At 41.1% G+C, this 14,660-nt stretch overlaps 1 protein-coding gene across 9 annotated transcripts in view; it reads left to right on the top strand.

The window, feature by feature from the left end:
- Window positions 1-14,660, top strand: part of UNC5D (unc-5 netrin receptor D) — a 630,356-nt gene that overhangs the window by 367,459 nt on the left and 248,237 nt on the right. For all 9 annotated transcript variants that reach the window (XM_049865157.1, XM_049865158.1, XM_049865156.1 and 6 more), the window contains one exon: window positions 5,631-5,774. In XM_049865157.1, coding sequence (XP_049721114.1) covers window positions 5,631-5,774 — 144 coding nt within the window. The remainder of the gene's footprint in view (window positions 1-5,630; window positions 5,775-14,660) is intronic.

The following is a 14,660-nucleotide window of genomic DNA, read 5'->3' as shown; positions in this document are numbered from 1 at the left end:
CTTCTAAGGAGCATCCTGGCTGTACTTCTTCCAAGAGATTTGTTCGTTCTTTAGACAGTACGTGGTATAATCAATATTCTTTGCCAATACCAGAATTCAAAGGCATCAGTTCTTCTTTGGTCTTCCTTATTCATTGTCCTGTTTTCACATGTACATGAGGCGATTGAAAACACCATAACTTGGGTCAGGCACACCTTAGTCCTTGAAGTGACATCTTTGCTTTTTAACACTTTGAAGAAGTCTTTTGAAGCAGATTTGCCCGGTGTAATGCGTCTTTTGATTTCTTGACTGCTGCTTACATGGGTGTTGATTGCGGATCCAAGTAAATTCTTGACAGCTTCATTCAATCTTTTATCCATTTATCGTGATGTTGCTTATTGACCAGTTGTGAGGATTTTTGTTTTGTGTTGAAATCTATACTGAAGGCTGTGGTTTTTGGTCTTCATCAGTAAGTGCTTCAAGTCCTCTTCACTTTCAGCAAGCAAGGTTGTGTCATCTGCGTATCTCAGGTTGTTGGTGAGTATTCCTCCAATCCTGATGCTTCTTTCTTCTTCATTTAGTCCAGCTTCTCAGATTATTTACTCTGCGTGCAGATTGAATAAGTATGGTGAAAGGATACAACCTTGACACATACCTTTCAGTATCCCTTTGTTCTATTTGAATGACTGCCTCTTGGTCTAAGTTTAGGTTCCTCGTGAGCACAATTAAGTATTCTGGAATTCCCATTCTTCACAATGTTATCCATAATTTGTTATGACCCACACAGTCGAACACTTTGTATAGTCAGTAAAACACAGGAAACATCTTTCTGGTATTCTCTGCTTTCAGCCATGATCCATCTGATGTCAGCAATGATACCCCATGTTCCACATCCTCTTCTGAATCCAGCTTGAATTTCTGGCATTTCCCTGTTGATGTTCTGCTACAACCGATTTTGAATGATCTTCAGCAAAATTTTACTTGCCTGTGATATTGATGGTATTGTTTAATAATTTCTGCATTTGGTTAAATCACCTTTCTTGGGAATGGGTACAAGTACAAATGCCTTCCAGTCGATTAGCCAGGGAGCTGTTTTCCAAATTTCTTGGCGTAGATGAGTGAGCGCTTCTAGCAGTGCACCCATTTGTTGAAACATCTCAGTTACTATTTCATGGAATTCCTGGAGCCTTGTTTGTCGCCAATGCCTTTGGTGCAGCTTGGACCTCTTCCTTCAGTACCATCGGTTCTTGATCATATGCTCCCTTCTGAAATGGTTGAATGTCGACCAATTCTTTTTGGTACAGTGACTCTGTGTATTCCTTCCATCTTCTTTTGATACTTCCCACATCGTTTAATATTTTCCCTGTAGAATCTTTCAGTATTGTAACTCGAGGCTTGAATTTTCTCTTCAGTTCTTTCTGCTTGAGAAATGTTGAGTGTGTTCTTCCCTTTTGGTTTTCTAACTCCAGGTGTTTACACATTTCATAATAATACTTTGACTTTTCCAGCTACCCTTTCAAATCTTCTGTTCAGCTCTTTACCGCATCATTTCTTCTGTTCGCTTTAGCTGCTCAAAATTCAACAGCAATATTCAGTGTCTTCTGACATCCATTTTTCTCTTTTCTTTCTTTTTAATGATCTTTTGCTTTCTGCATGTATGATGTCCTTGATTTCTTTCTTTCCTTTCTTTTTAATGACCTTTTGCTTTCTGCATGTGTGATATCTTTGGTTTCATTCCATAACTCATCTGTTCTTCTGTCGTTAGTGCTCAGTGTCATATATGCATACGTCTGTGTGTGTGTGTGTGTGTATTCAATAGAGTTATTTTTCCTAAAGGGGATAGTTAGACAAGGCTGAAGACCTCACATAAGAAAAAGAAGGCCTGATCCAGAAAGACAATATTTTTTTTCGAACATGGTGATATCCCTTTGACCTTTTAAAGAAACTTGCTACTTTGATGCTACCTGTAGGGAAAAAACTGGGTAGGGGGGAGAGGGGAGTGGCTGTTGGGTTTTATATGTTTTACTTTTCCAATCCCATGGGAAGTCTCTGTGAAGAATTTGTAATTGAACCACACATTGAGCCACCCTAATTTTGAAATCACGCCCTCAACATTTTCCTTTCGATTGAGGTTATGTAGTCTGAATGAGGGAGTTGGAAACTTCCTGACAGAATGGTGTAAGATCAGTTGTGACCCTCCTAATAGGTACTGTGGTCTGCTGTGTATGCTTTTCAGAAACACACATGTACAGTTTTCTACACATGACTCTTAGACGAAATCAAAGCCAAGTTTTGAGGTTGCGATGTGGAAACTGCCTGCTTTATAAACATGGTAACCTTGAACTATTTTGAGATAGTGCTTGTCTTCATTTCCAACCTAGAGGAAATTGATAGCTAAGAAAGTTTTATAAGACAGAGTAAGCGACAAAAATAGAACTGTTCCCCATTAGCTTTGAACATATTTCTGACATTTCAGGTATATCAAACACTTCTTAGGTCAGACCCTGCTTCCCAGGATGTGGGATGTTCTGCCTCTGTAGTCTGTCCATGTCGTGCCACAGGGGAGCTCTGGTTGAGTAAAACTGCTCCACTGCTCACCTGGATGCATTCATTTGCTGTTCTCACCTCCATTTAACTCTTCAAAGTGGATCATCCACCATTTACCTCAAGTCAAAGAGAAAAATATAAAACAGGCTCTCTTCTCCAGAGTCTATTTTTGCCTATTCAACCTGACATTTTAATCCCCAAAATGGATGCTCCACTCTAGTCAACCACTCTCAGCTTTCTGTCCTACCCCTTTTTATTTTGGTGGGAGGATAATATTACTTTAGAGGCAGTGGTGGTCCAGTGTTAGAATTCTCACCTTCCATGTGAGAGACCTGGATTTGGTTCCTGGCCCAATGTACTTCAGGCCACCACCTGTCTGTCAGTGGAGTCTTGCGTGTTGCTAAGATGCTAAACAGATTTCAGCAGAGCTTTCAGACTAAGACAGACTAGGAAGAAAGGTCTGACGATGTATTTCTTAGGGAAAAAAAAAAACAGCCAAAGAAAATCCTGTAGATCACAGCAGTCGGATCCCATTGTACATGGGGTCACCATGAGTTGGGGGCTGCCTAGACGTTAGTAACAGCAACAATCTTACTTTATTACTCTTTCTGTATTTCCCCCCTCCTCTTTGCCTGCCAACTCCTCTTTCTTCTTGCCCCCATCCTCCTACTCGTACGTCTTCTTTTATTTAAGTGCAAAGTAAAAACAACAACGATAATGATAGCAAAACCACCACTAAGGGTTCTTTCCTCCTGTGCGATGTTGCAGATGCCCTTCAAAACCCTTACCTCCCTGACAGGGAAAAAGGAATCCTTTTGTGCTTTTCACAAAAGGAGCCAAGTGAATTCTCAACGGTTATCAAGGTGATTTTCAGTATGTGGGTAGTACCTCCCACATTTAGGAAGTATAATTCAAACTGTATATGTTGTTTTATGTGGCCATAACTATAAATATTTTATGTGGCCATCACACGCTGTAAATAAGATGTTATGGGTTGGGTAGAAGGGAATGTTACCACAGCCTAATTAATGCTACACCTCCATTCTTTTTCTTTAAGTCTTACCACCCTCAAAATATAATCATGTTCCCCCTTCTCCACCAAGAGCGCCTGGTTCACTTAAATTACACTGATGCTTCTGCCTTGTGAATGCCTTTTGAACTTAAAGAAAATAGCATAGGTAGGCACTTAATTTTTCTTTAAAGGCCCATGCGTTGGTCTCATTTTCATAATTAAATAGTATAAGAATCTGAAAAAATGGGCCCAGAATTGAATTGTTGAGAGGCGGCTGATCATCGTGCTGGCTTTGATGTGAGTGAGACAGAGCAAGGCTCAAACCCTGGGACCTGTATTTTCTGTCTGTATGACTGTAGACAAATGACTCAGCCTCTCTAAGTCATAGTTCTCTGGCTTGCAAAGTGGGAATACAATAGCATCTACTGCATCTGTGTGTTGTGGAAATGTAATGAGTGAATACCAAAAAAACCAAACCCGTTCCACCTAGCTGATTCCTTCTCATAGCTACCCTATAGAACGGAGTAGAACTGCCCCACATGGTTTCCAAGGAGGGGCTGGTGGATTAGAATTGCTGACCTTTTTGGTTGGCAGCTGAGCTCTTAAATACTGTGCCACCAGGGCTCCAGTGACTGACTAAGTAAAAGGCTTATCCTGATGCTAGGCACTCCTCTTTTCCCACACTTTCTCTCCTAGAGGAAGGCGCAGCCTCCCTGAATGTGTGTGGAATGGAAAGGGAAAGAAAGGTGACTGTAAAAGCTGCTACCCTGTGTGCCATTGGTTTAACTGATGAGGAGAGTGTCCCATTCCATCCTTGACACTCCATGCAAGGTGACAGTTCTTCCCAAAGAAAGAAAGGCCCATAGTCCTTGGTGAGAGTTATGAAAAGAAAGATGCTATACCTCCCAGTGAGAAGCACCGAGCAAACTTTCTAACTATTTAAAAGAGAAAAGCAAACCAAACCTGTTGGTGATGAGTTGATTCCGACTCATAGCAACCCTACAGGACAGAGTAGAACTGCCCTGTATGGTTTCCAAGGATCACCTGTTAGATTTGAACTGCCAACCTTTTGGTTGGCAGCCGTAGCTCTTGACCACTAAGCTACCAGGGTTTCCATTCAAAAGAGTATGCAGAGTAATTAAAAAAAAAAAAAAAAAACTCATTAAAAGGTGGAAACCCTGGTGGCGTAGTAGTTAAGTGCTACAGCCGCTAACCAAATGGTCAGGAGTTTGAATCTGCCAGGCGCTCCTTGGAAACTCTATGGGGCAGTTCTACTCTGTCCTATAGGGCCGCTATGAGTTGGAATCGACTCGAAGGCACTGGGTCATTAAAAGGTCAAAGTCTTCATAGCTCTATCCTAGTCCACAAATGTGGACTTAGTCATCTTTCTGAAAAAGGCTTGTTTCTCCTCACCTCCTCATACAGTTGTGTTGGGGCTTCCTTGGGCTCTCCTCCCAGGCCTTTAAGACCAGGGTAGTTCAACTTGTCTGCTTTCTATTTGCCCACTGTTCCATTCCCTTTGGATCCCACTGCCTCTGTTATCCCGAGCTTTTGAAGCCCACTCTTTGGCCCTTCTTTAGATTCTCCACCTTTTCACCCTCTCCTGCCCGTGTGTTCACCAGCCTCTCTTTGTTTTAAATTACACTGCTGGGGTGAGCCTGTGTCGCTGCCATAACCAGAGATAGGGGCATTTAGAACAGCCTGGAACTGTGTCTTTGGAGTTTTTCTGTTTAGATTCTAGAATTCCGAGCTTGTACAAGTTATTCAGGTGATTGCCTTAATTAACTTTGCTGCTACATTCCTCATAGTAGATTTTACACAAAGACAGACAAAGAAAAAGCACTAAGGCAAGGGACTGTGAAAACTCTTGTATTGGAGCCACATTGGTTGCTCTTACTTTACACTTGGGTGTTCCAGCCTACTCAGCTGTTGGAATTTAATTAGCAGTGATATATTATTGTCAAAGTAATTAAAACCTTGCCTTGATTAAAAACAGAATTGTTTAATTAAAAAGAAAAGGTTTGGCTAACCTTAACTTTCTGTTGGAGAAATATGGTGGTCTCAGCTGAATTTCCCTATCTTTCCCCCTCAGGGTTGAAAGTCCGGGAGGTGTTCATCAATGTCACTAGGCAGCAGGTGGAGGACTTCCATGGGCCGGAGGACTATTGGTGCCAGTGTGTGGCATGGAGCCACTTGGGCACCTCCAAGAGCAGGAAGGCCTCCGTGCGCATAGCCTGTAAGTACACCCTTGGTGACCTTCTCCTCGCGTAGGGCAATGAACAAGAGTTAAACAGAACTGAAGAGGAGTTTCAGAGATGCCAGATGCTTCCGCAGAGTATAGATTAGATGACAGCAAGGAACCATTAGAATTGCCTGTAGCTCTCCTAAATTAACTCTTTTAAAATCATATTTGAAATGTTTGATAATTTTCTCTGGAGTACAATCAGCCAATCAGTTTGGCTAAGAGATTCTGCATAGATTGTCAGAGCACAGGTGTCTCAACAATGCTAGGAAAAACTTGCTGCGAGAAAGAAACCCACAAAAATGGATTCTGCCATACACCATCAATGACAAAGGTCAAGGGGCGTCGATGGGAAAAGATGAGCAGTAACTGTTTACCGTACTTTCCAGCAAATCTGCAAAAAATGAGACATTAAAGACGTGAAGGCATTTTTATAGCCTACTCTTAAATCCCTTCCCTCTGAATCTTAGAACATGGAAATGGGTTTTAAAACTACATTTGTTTGGCCCAAGTAGAACTAAAGAGAGAGAGAGAAGACAGAAGGAGAGGGATAGATGTGATAGATAGAGACTTGGGGGTTGGGGGCATTGTTTTTCAGGCGAGTCCAAGATTTCTTCACCATAGCGCAGCATCAGTGTCTTTTATAATCTCAAAAAGATTTGTAAGTACATAAACTTGTTTTTTTCTCCTTTACAACTTCTTCATCCCATCCATCCCATCATCCCAACCCCACGGAGCCCTGTTTATGCCAAGGAGTGTAAAAGTCCCTCCAGAAAGAAATCAGGAGATGGAGAGCTGAAATGGTTATTGTTGTTTTATTCAAATGCTGCCTTTGGAGTGTGCTATAAAGAATATAGCACCAGGGGGATTTATCTGAGGGCTCAAGAAATTCTTCATAGCAGATGTAGATGGTTTAGGGATTAAGAATAGGAGCGAACTGCTATTTGCAGAGATACTTGAGTTTCCTGGGAAATGAGATCTTCCTCTTAAAATATGCATTTCACCTTCACTATACTAGCAATTTGGGAGGCCCTCTCTGGATGTTGCCTTGGTTCTCATAGGCCAGGGAGAAGAGGTCACCTCGTAAGCCGCCGTGTTCTTGATGTGAGAGCCCTGCTAAACAATATATAGTTAGTTAATTTGGGCCAACAAATCTTTTATGGCTTTAAAGTAACAAGTGAGCCAAGATAGGGAATATGTTTCTGTTCACTCTCTCTTAACAAGTTTTAGGAGTTCCTGGATGGCAAAGACATTTAATGGGCTGAGCTTCTAACCGAGAAGTTGTAGGTTCAAGTCCACCCAGAGGCATCTCAGATGAAAGGCCTGGAAATCTACTTCAGAGAATCAGCCACTGAAAACCTTTTGGACCACAGTTATACTCTGACATTCATGGAGTCGCCAGGAGTTGGAACGGATTCGATGGCAACTGTTTTTTGTTGTTGTTTGTTTGTTTAACAAGTCCAGATCTGTTCTCCTGCATGGCCTGGGTTAGGCCAGCCAGGACGTTTTTCCCTAGTGAAGCGGAAGCAGGTATTATCTGTGCTCTAAACAGAGTAACAGGGCCCTGGTGACACAGTGGTTAAGGTTTTGGCTGCTAACCAAAAGGTTGGCACTTCGGATCCAGCAGTTGCTCCTTGGAAACCCTGTATGACTGTTCTGCTCTGTCCTGTAGGGTCACTATGAGTTGGAATCAACTCAATAGCAACGGGTTTGGTTTTTTAACCAGAGTAAGGAGAGCAATGGTACCTACTGCATAGAGTTACTGTGAGAGCTAGAAGTATTAATAAATATTAAGTGTATAAAACTGCTTGGCGCAGAGTTTGAACTCATCAACCATTAACTATTATTTTATGACCTAGTTGATACCCCATAGCACCAGCGTCTTTCACCTGTGGGTGTGTTAATAGATACTGAAACTAATTGAAATGAATGACAATTTTAGTGCCTTAGTAATCCTGTGGAGATTATAGATATATGTACTTAAAAAGAAATCATCTTAGGCCAGTCCTATGTGTCTAAGTCTTTCAGCGTCATAGAATTAAATGATGCTAAACATTTGAAAAATGCATGCAAAAGCTGGGCAATGAGTAAGGAAGATGGAAGAAGAATTTATGCCTTTGAATTAGGGTGTTGGCGAAGAACATTGAATATGCCACGGACTGCCAAAAGAAAGAACAAATCTGTCTTGGAGGAAGTATAGCCAGAATGCTCCTTAGAAGCAACTTAGTCTCTCATACTTTGAACATGGTATTAGGAGGGACCAGTCCCTGGAGAAGGACATCATGCTTAGTAAAGTAGAGGGTCAGTGAAAAAGAGGAAACCCTCAATGGTATGGATTGACACAGTGGCTGCAACAATGGACTCAAGGATAACAACGATCATGAGGATGACACAGGACTGGATAATGTTTTGTTCTGTTGTACGTAGGGTCTCTCTCTATGAGTCAGTACCTAACAACAACAACCTAACACACACATTGGAAAACACTTTTACATTCTATCATTTCCAGTGATTTTAAAGCCATGAAATACTTTCATGGTAATAACCTGAGAACTCTCTTAAGGGATTGAAAACAAATTTATTGTTCTCATATATGATATACAGGAGTGTATATAATAAAGATGTGCTTGTTAATTAAAAAAAATCAGAAAGTCTTTAAAACCTATGTTATGAAATGCAATTAATATGGTCTTTCATATAATTTAGATATATTTTTAATTTCTTCTCATGTAGGGAAAAGACAGGTTCTTTATTTAGAATTATTTATGCAACTCTAGGCATGATTTGTCATTAAACATTGCAGTTGACTTGGGGACCAATGTACATTAAAATGTAAATTGAAATTTAACTATGTACAACGGCACCAAGAGTGGTGGTGGGAGGGAGAACTGCCTTTAGGATCTTGATTGGAATTCTTTTGATTTGCTTGTAGGAAAAAAAATCACTTATTTTTAAATATAATTTTCATGTTTTGTTTCTAAATGTTGGGATAAGAGAGATTTCTGGCTGCTATTTGCAAGCACTTCTCTCAAATAACACATTACGCGTGAGGATAGGCTTTATTCCCAATAAATGAAAAGCCAAATTGGATTTAATTGTCACTATGTTTCTTCTTTTAAGATTGGTTTTTGAAGTACTAAAGACATCTTAATGTGCAAAGTATGGATTTTGATAGATGAATGTAGCTTATGAAGCTGATGACAATTATCTTGAGGGGACTTTGCAAAATTATTATCATTTTTTTATATTATTCATTAAATCATTGTAATTCAACATCAGAGCTCCTTATGTTTCCTCCATTTAACCAATAATTCATTAAGAATTTAACAATTTAAAAACTGCAGTGGTCGAAACCCATGGCAGCTGGGACATTCAGCCAAGGGATGGACTGGAGTGTCTTGACATGATCAGGCTTAGCTGATCTCTACAAACTGCTCCAAGAAGCCCACTGGGCTGACAGCCACTTAGAGATGATTCCATTTTAAAGGTAAACAGAAGTATTTTATCTATGCAACTCATATTTTCATTGAAATAGACCCACCCACCGTAATAATTAATGCATTTGATTTATGGTATTGGCTAAGAATATTGAATATACCATGGACTGCCAGAGGAACAAACAAATCTGTCTTGGAAGAAGTACAGCCAGAATGCTCCTTAGAGGCAACGATGACTTTGTCTCATGTACTTCGGACATGTTAGCAGAAGGAGGACATCATGCTTGGTAAAGTAGAGGATCAGCAAAAGAGAGGAAGACCTTCAACGAGATGGATTGACACAGTGGTTGCCACAGTGGGCTCAAACACAGCAATGATTGTGAGGATGGTGCAGGAACAGGTAGTGTTTCATTCTGTTGTACAGGGTCACCATGAATAGGAACCATCTCGACGACACCTTACAACCACAACAACCGTAATAATATTTGTTAAGTATACAAATCTCTGCCTCTCACCCCAAACCTCTTGGATCAGACATTGAAGCAAGGGCTAAGGAAACTGTTTTTAACAAGATATTATTCAGGTGATTTTTTGATCAGATAAATGTGTGACCAACTGCCCAGGAACAGTGTTTCTCAAACTCTTAACACACATACAAATGAACTGGGCGTCCTGTTAAAATGTAGATAATCCCCTTAACATGACTCAGTGAACCTGGTCCAGGGTCTGAGGTTATATATTTCTTACAAGCTCCGTGGTGATGTTGATCCTGCCAGTTTCTGGACCATATTTGGAGAAGCAAGACTGTAGAGTATCTTTATGAACCACTAGTTGGGCAATGTTGATTTAATCCATCTGCTCAGCTTCCTCATTTAATAGCTGGAAAGCGATGCTGAGTGAGGTTCAGGGGCTTAAGCAAGGGTCACCCAGATGTGGAACCAGATCTTATATCCTTTTACTCCTATCTGAGTGCTGTTGCTACTAAGCCATGTTGATCTGTCATTTTAAATCAGACTGTGAAAACCATCATAGAAAGAAAAATCTCTGTGTTCTTGAGTATTTCCGTGAGGAAAGCAGGGATCGCTTTTTTATTTCATATCCGAGTAAGTTGCATTCCTCCTGATGGTCAAGTTATGCATATATGTATACATACATACGTAGTACATACATACACATATACACATATGTATATATATAGACAGAGAGAGGGAACGGTAGGGTGTAGAGTCTGGGTGGAGCAAATGGTTAAGTGCTTGGCTGCTAGCTAAAAGGTTGGAAGTTCAAGTCCGTCCAGAGGTGCCTCAGAAGGAAGGCCTATGGGTCTACTCCTGAAAAATCAGCCATTGAAAACCCTGTAGAGCACAGTTCTATTCTGACACACATGGGATCACCATGAATCTAGACGAACTCGACAGCAATTTGCGTGTGTGTGTGTGTGTGTGTGTGTGTGTGTGTGTATCATGGCACATTGCTACCTTAGTGGACCAAAAAATAGGACAGGCTTTGCTTCAGGAGCCAAACCACCCACCCTGTCATCTTACACTGTTGTTTTTTCCTTAATAATTCCACACTGTGTCAGGTAGATGTTGGCTGCCCATCCAACTGCCTAGGGCTGGAAATAGTGGAGACCCATTTTCAAAAGTGATTTTATTATAAAGGTAAAAATAAATAACCCACATTCCCCCAACAATGTTGGCAGGGGCCCGTCTCTGGAGAAGGACTCTCACAGGCCCTCTCTCGTTTGTCTGGTTCAGTCGAGCTGGAGGTAGACGGGCGTGCTGTGGCATCTGTTACTTCTGCTGCTGGACGGTTGACAAAATGAGAGATAGTCAATTATTCGTAGTTGTTTATTTTCATGTGTGAACATTTGGCTGCTTAGCCCTTGCTTTTCTTCCCTGTTCTTCTCTCCCATCTTCATCTCTTACAAAATGGTATGACTATACCATTAACCCTTGGTTGGTTAAACCCTTCTTAACACTTGGACCTTTTCTCCACATGGAAGTTGGGATTTCGGGGAATAAAGGAAACCTTTGCTTGTTACAGTCACATACCATGTTTGCCACTTGAGAGAAAACACAGCATGGAGCCATTGTTTTGTTGATTAAAAAAAAAAAAAAACGACTATAAAATATGGTGAATCCTGAATATAATTCAAATATGTCACTTATTTGAGACAGCTGTAGAATATCTATGCAGCAGTGCCAAAAATGAGAGAAGAGCTTGGAGAAGAGCCATTGAAAAGCTATGAAACCCCTAACTTCTGTACATAGGCTTATCGTAAAAATCGCATTATTTTCATTTGCTTCTTTGGGGGTGGTCTTTTTGAAAACTAGGCAAGAGAGACATCTAGTTAAAACTCAGTTATGGATCTCTTCTTTATGGTGTTGATAAATAATTGTACCTGCCCCCCCCATTTTTTCATAGCCTCCTCCACCCTACAAAATTTAATTTTTTTTTAATTAAATATAGGTGTATCTGCCTGCCATTCAAATTCAGCCTTAACTTGCATCTCCAGGCTTATCTACCATTACTTCCATGCTAGTGTGCTGTGCTCCAAAGGAAGGGCATGGCTTAGATTCTGGGACATGGGACTCACTTTCCCCCTCTTTGATTTCCTTGTCTTCTTTCTCCTCCCTGAAGCGTATTCTCAGCCCCCATCTTCCTACTCAATGGAAGTTTATCAGGGCAAAGGATATAGATTTTATTTCACTTCATCTCTAATTTTCTCCACCAAAGAAAACACACTTTATGACAGGCAATACAAACAGCTGATAAGGAAACAACAACAGCAACAAAATTTACATCTTGTTTGTTCATCTTTGCTAAGTAGCAAAGGTGTGCTAAATAAGGTGTGGCAGACATCAGTCCGTGCAGAATTATGTATCTAGCACGTTCTAGGTAGCACAATAATAAAATACCGTCCCTACTTTTGAAGCGTTTACAGTGCCATGAAGAGCTATAAATAAGTATTTTCAATAGAGTGTGGTTAGTGTTAAGTATGATATGTTTGAGGAACCCACAAGAGGGACAGTTGGCTGGTTCTAGGGGCCTAAGGTACACTTCCTGGTTGATGTGTGAGTTAATTCCTGAGGAAGAAGGAAGGTTAACAATTTAAAGAACGTGCATTCTAGGTTAAGGAAGGAGTTTGAGGAAAAGCACAGAAAGATCAAAGAGTTTGGCCGTGTGGAAAACAAGCAATCATGGCACTCTTGATGATGGATACATTGCAAGGTGGCAGGAGATGTGGTATCCAGGAAAATTATGTAGGTCAGACTAGGGAGACCTTTGAAATCTCTGCTAAGAATTTAGTTTCATCCAAGATGTGGTTTGAGCCCCTGAAGTACCTTAAGCAAGACAATGATAAGGTCATATTTTGTAAATCCTACTGTTTACCACATGAGAGAGATTTAAGGGTCACTAGACTTGAGTTGAGACCCCCAGCCTCCTCTTACCTTATCTTATTCTAGAATGTTCCTCACCACTTCCTGTGTTCTAACTAGAGCGACATTTTTTCTTCTTCACATACACTACGATTGTTCCTGTTTCAGAGTCACTGGGTGATGCAAACAGTTAAAGGACTCAGCTCCTGAGAGGTTGCAGGTTCTCATGAACCCAGAGCCTCAGAAGAAGGGCCTGCCAATTTACTTCCAAAAAATCAGCCATTGAAAACCCGATGGAGCACATTTCTACTCTGACGTGTGGGGGGTCGCTATGAGTAGAGTTGATTGACAGCAACTGGCAGTGGCAGTGTTCCTGTTTCAGGTCATTTTGTCATTCCCTTTTCCTGGAAGGCATTCCCAGGCCTCCAAGTGGTGGACTTTCTCTTGTCAACTCTAGTTGTATCTGTATATTTATTAGGCCTCCTTACAAGACTTCACATATAATATGGATTTCACTACAAAGCAAAGTGAAAAACTTCTGGCTGAAGTGACCTCTTAGGTCTTTATTGCTCTGGCTAGATTTGTTTCATAGCAATCAAATGGTAACTTCCATTGCTGCCACAGAGTTGCTGTATGGGGCCAAGCAAGCGAGGAGGTTGCTGGATGTTTGGTGGCATATTCCAACGTTTACAGACTCACACCACCAGACACACGCTATCCTGATTGACCTTCCTAGCCTGCAGGAAGACCTGTTGTTAGGGGAAGATCAAAAAGCTAATAGTGCAGTTAAAAATATAAATTTCTTCTTACTGCTGGTGGAGAAGTGGTTAAAGCGGTCGACTGCTAACCAAGAGGTCGGCAGTTCGAAACCACCATGGGCTCTGTGGGAGAAAGATGTGGCAGTCTGCTTCTGTAGAGACTTACATCCTTGGAAACCCTCTGGAGTCCCTGTGAGTCGGAATCAACTCGATAGCAGTGGGTTAGTTCTTACTGCTAGGTTGACTTTTTCTTTCTGACTCTGTTTTGTTTTTTTCAGCCTTCCACCCCTCTGCAATACTGCTACTGAATTACAGTCAGGCAGTGAATATTGAAAACTTAAGGTTATTTTTAGGTCATTTCTTTTTAAACTCATTGCTAGTCTCCATCCCTCTGTTTTCCTGTGGAAGGCTGGGAAGGCACTGAGGAAAGACAGGGATGATTCTTCATGTCAGTGTTGTCCTTAAAACTTTGTCTTTCCCATCAACCATGATGTCTGTTTTGCACTGGAGTGTTCCTCAAGATGCTGAACTGCAATGGGCTGTAGTGCTGCGTCCACGGGTCAAGTAGTCTCATGAATGAACAGCATGGTCTTTTCATAGACTTCGTGAACTGAGCAACCTAGTGTAGTCTTTGGTTCGTGGGACTATATTTTCTTTCTACCTTTTTTCATCAAAAACACTTGGTTAAGTGTCTATTCCTGCATCCACCTAAGACTCAATGTTCCCCTTAGCACGGCAAGTAAAGCGATAGTACTCCCAAATGTGCAGTAAGTAAAACTTGTCCCTAAAGCTTTTGTCCCTATAGCTTTTGGTGAAACGTGGTGCAAAGATAGAAAACGTGAGTTATCAGCTTTGTTTCAGTTTTACTTAATGCCTTGAATACAAGAGAACAGAGAATGGTCTATATTTTACCCTAATAACTTTTCTAGTTGAAGATTGTTGAGGTCTGCAGTTCAGGTCAAAATCCCACTGCCCTTTGAGTATTGACACAGCCAAATCAATTCAATCAGTACACAGGAAGTTCCTTTTATGGAACTTCAGGGCAAAGCAAATCTCACAAATCCTTCCATGGGCCTGGTTCTCTTCAGCGGAGACCCTATCTCTGGTCCCTTGCTGAGGAAAGTGGTGCTAAATGGCCTCTTAGTCCTAGGTGGCCATGCTGTCTACCACATACAACCACTACCATGGCCATGGGATTAAGCATATACACCTGATCCAGAGGTAGCCACTCATTAGGTGGGTTAGTTGCCTAAAGAGCTGCCTCAGTATAAGAGATTAATTAAAGAGGAATTAAAATGATCATGT

This window comes from Elephas maximus, chromosome 22, assembly GCF_024166365.1.
Source record: "Elephas maximus indicus isolate mEleMax1 chromosome 22, mEleMax1 primary haplotype, whole genome shotgun sequence".
Classification (NCBI taxonomy): Eukaryota; Metazoa; Chordata; class Mammalia; order Proboscidea; family Elephantidae; genus Elephas; species Elephas maximus.
This window is presented reverse-complemented; position numbering and strand designations above follow the sequence as displayed.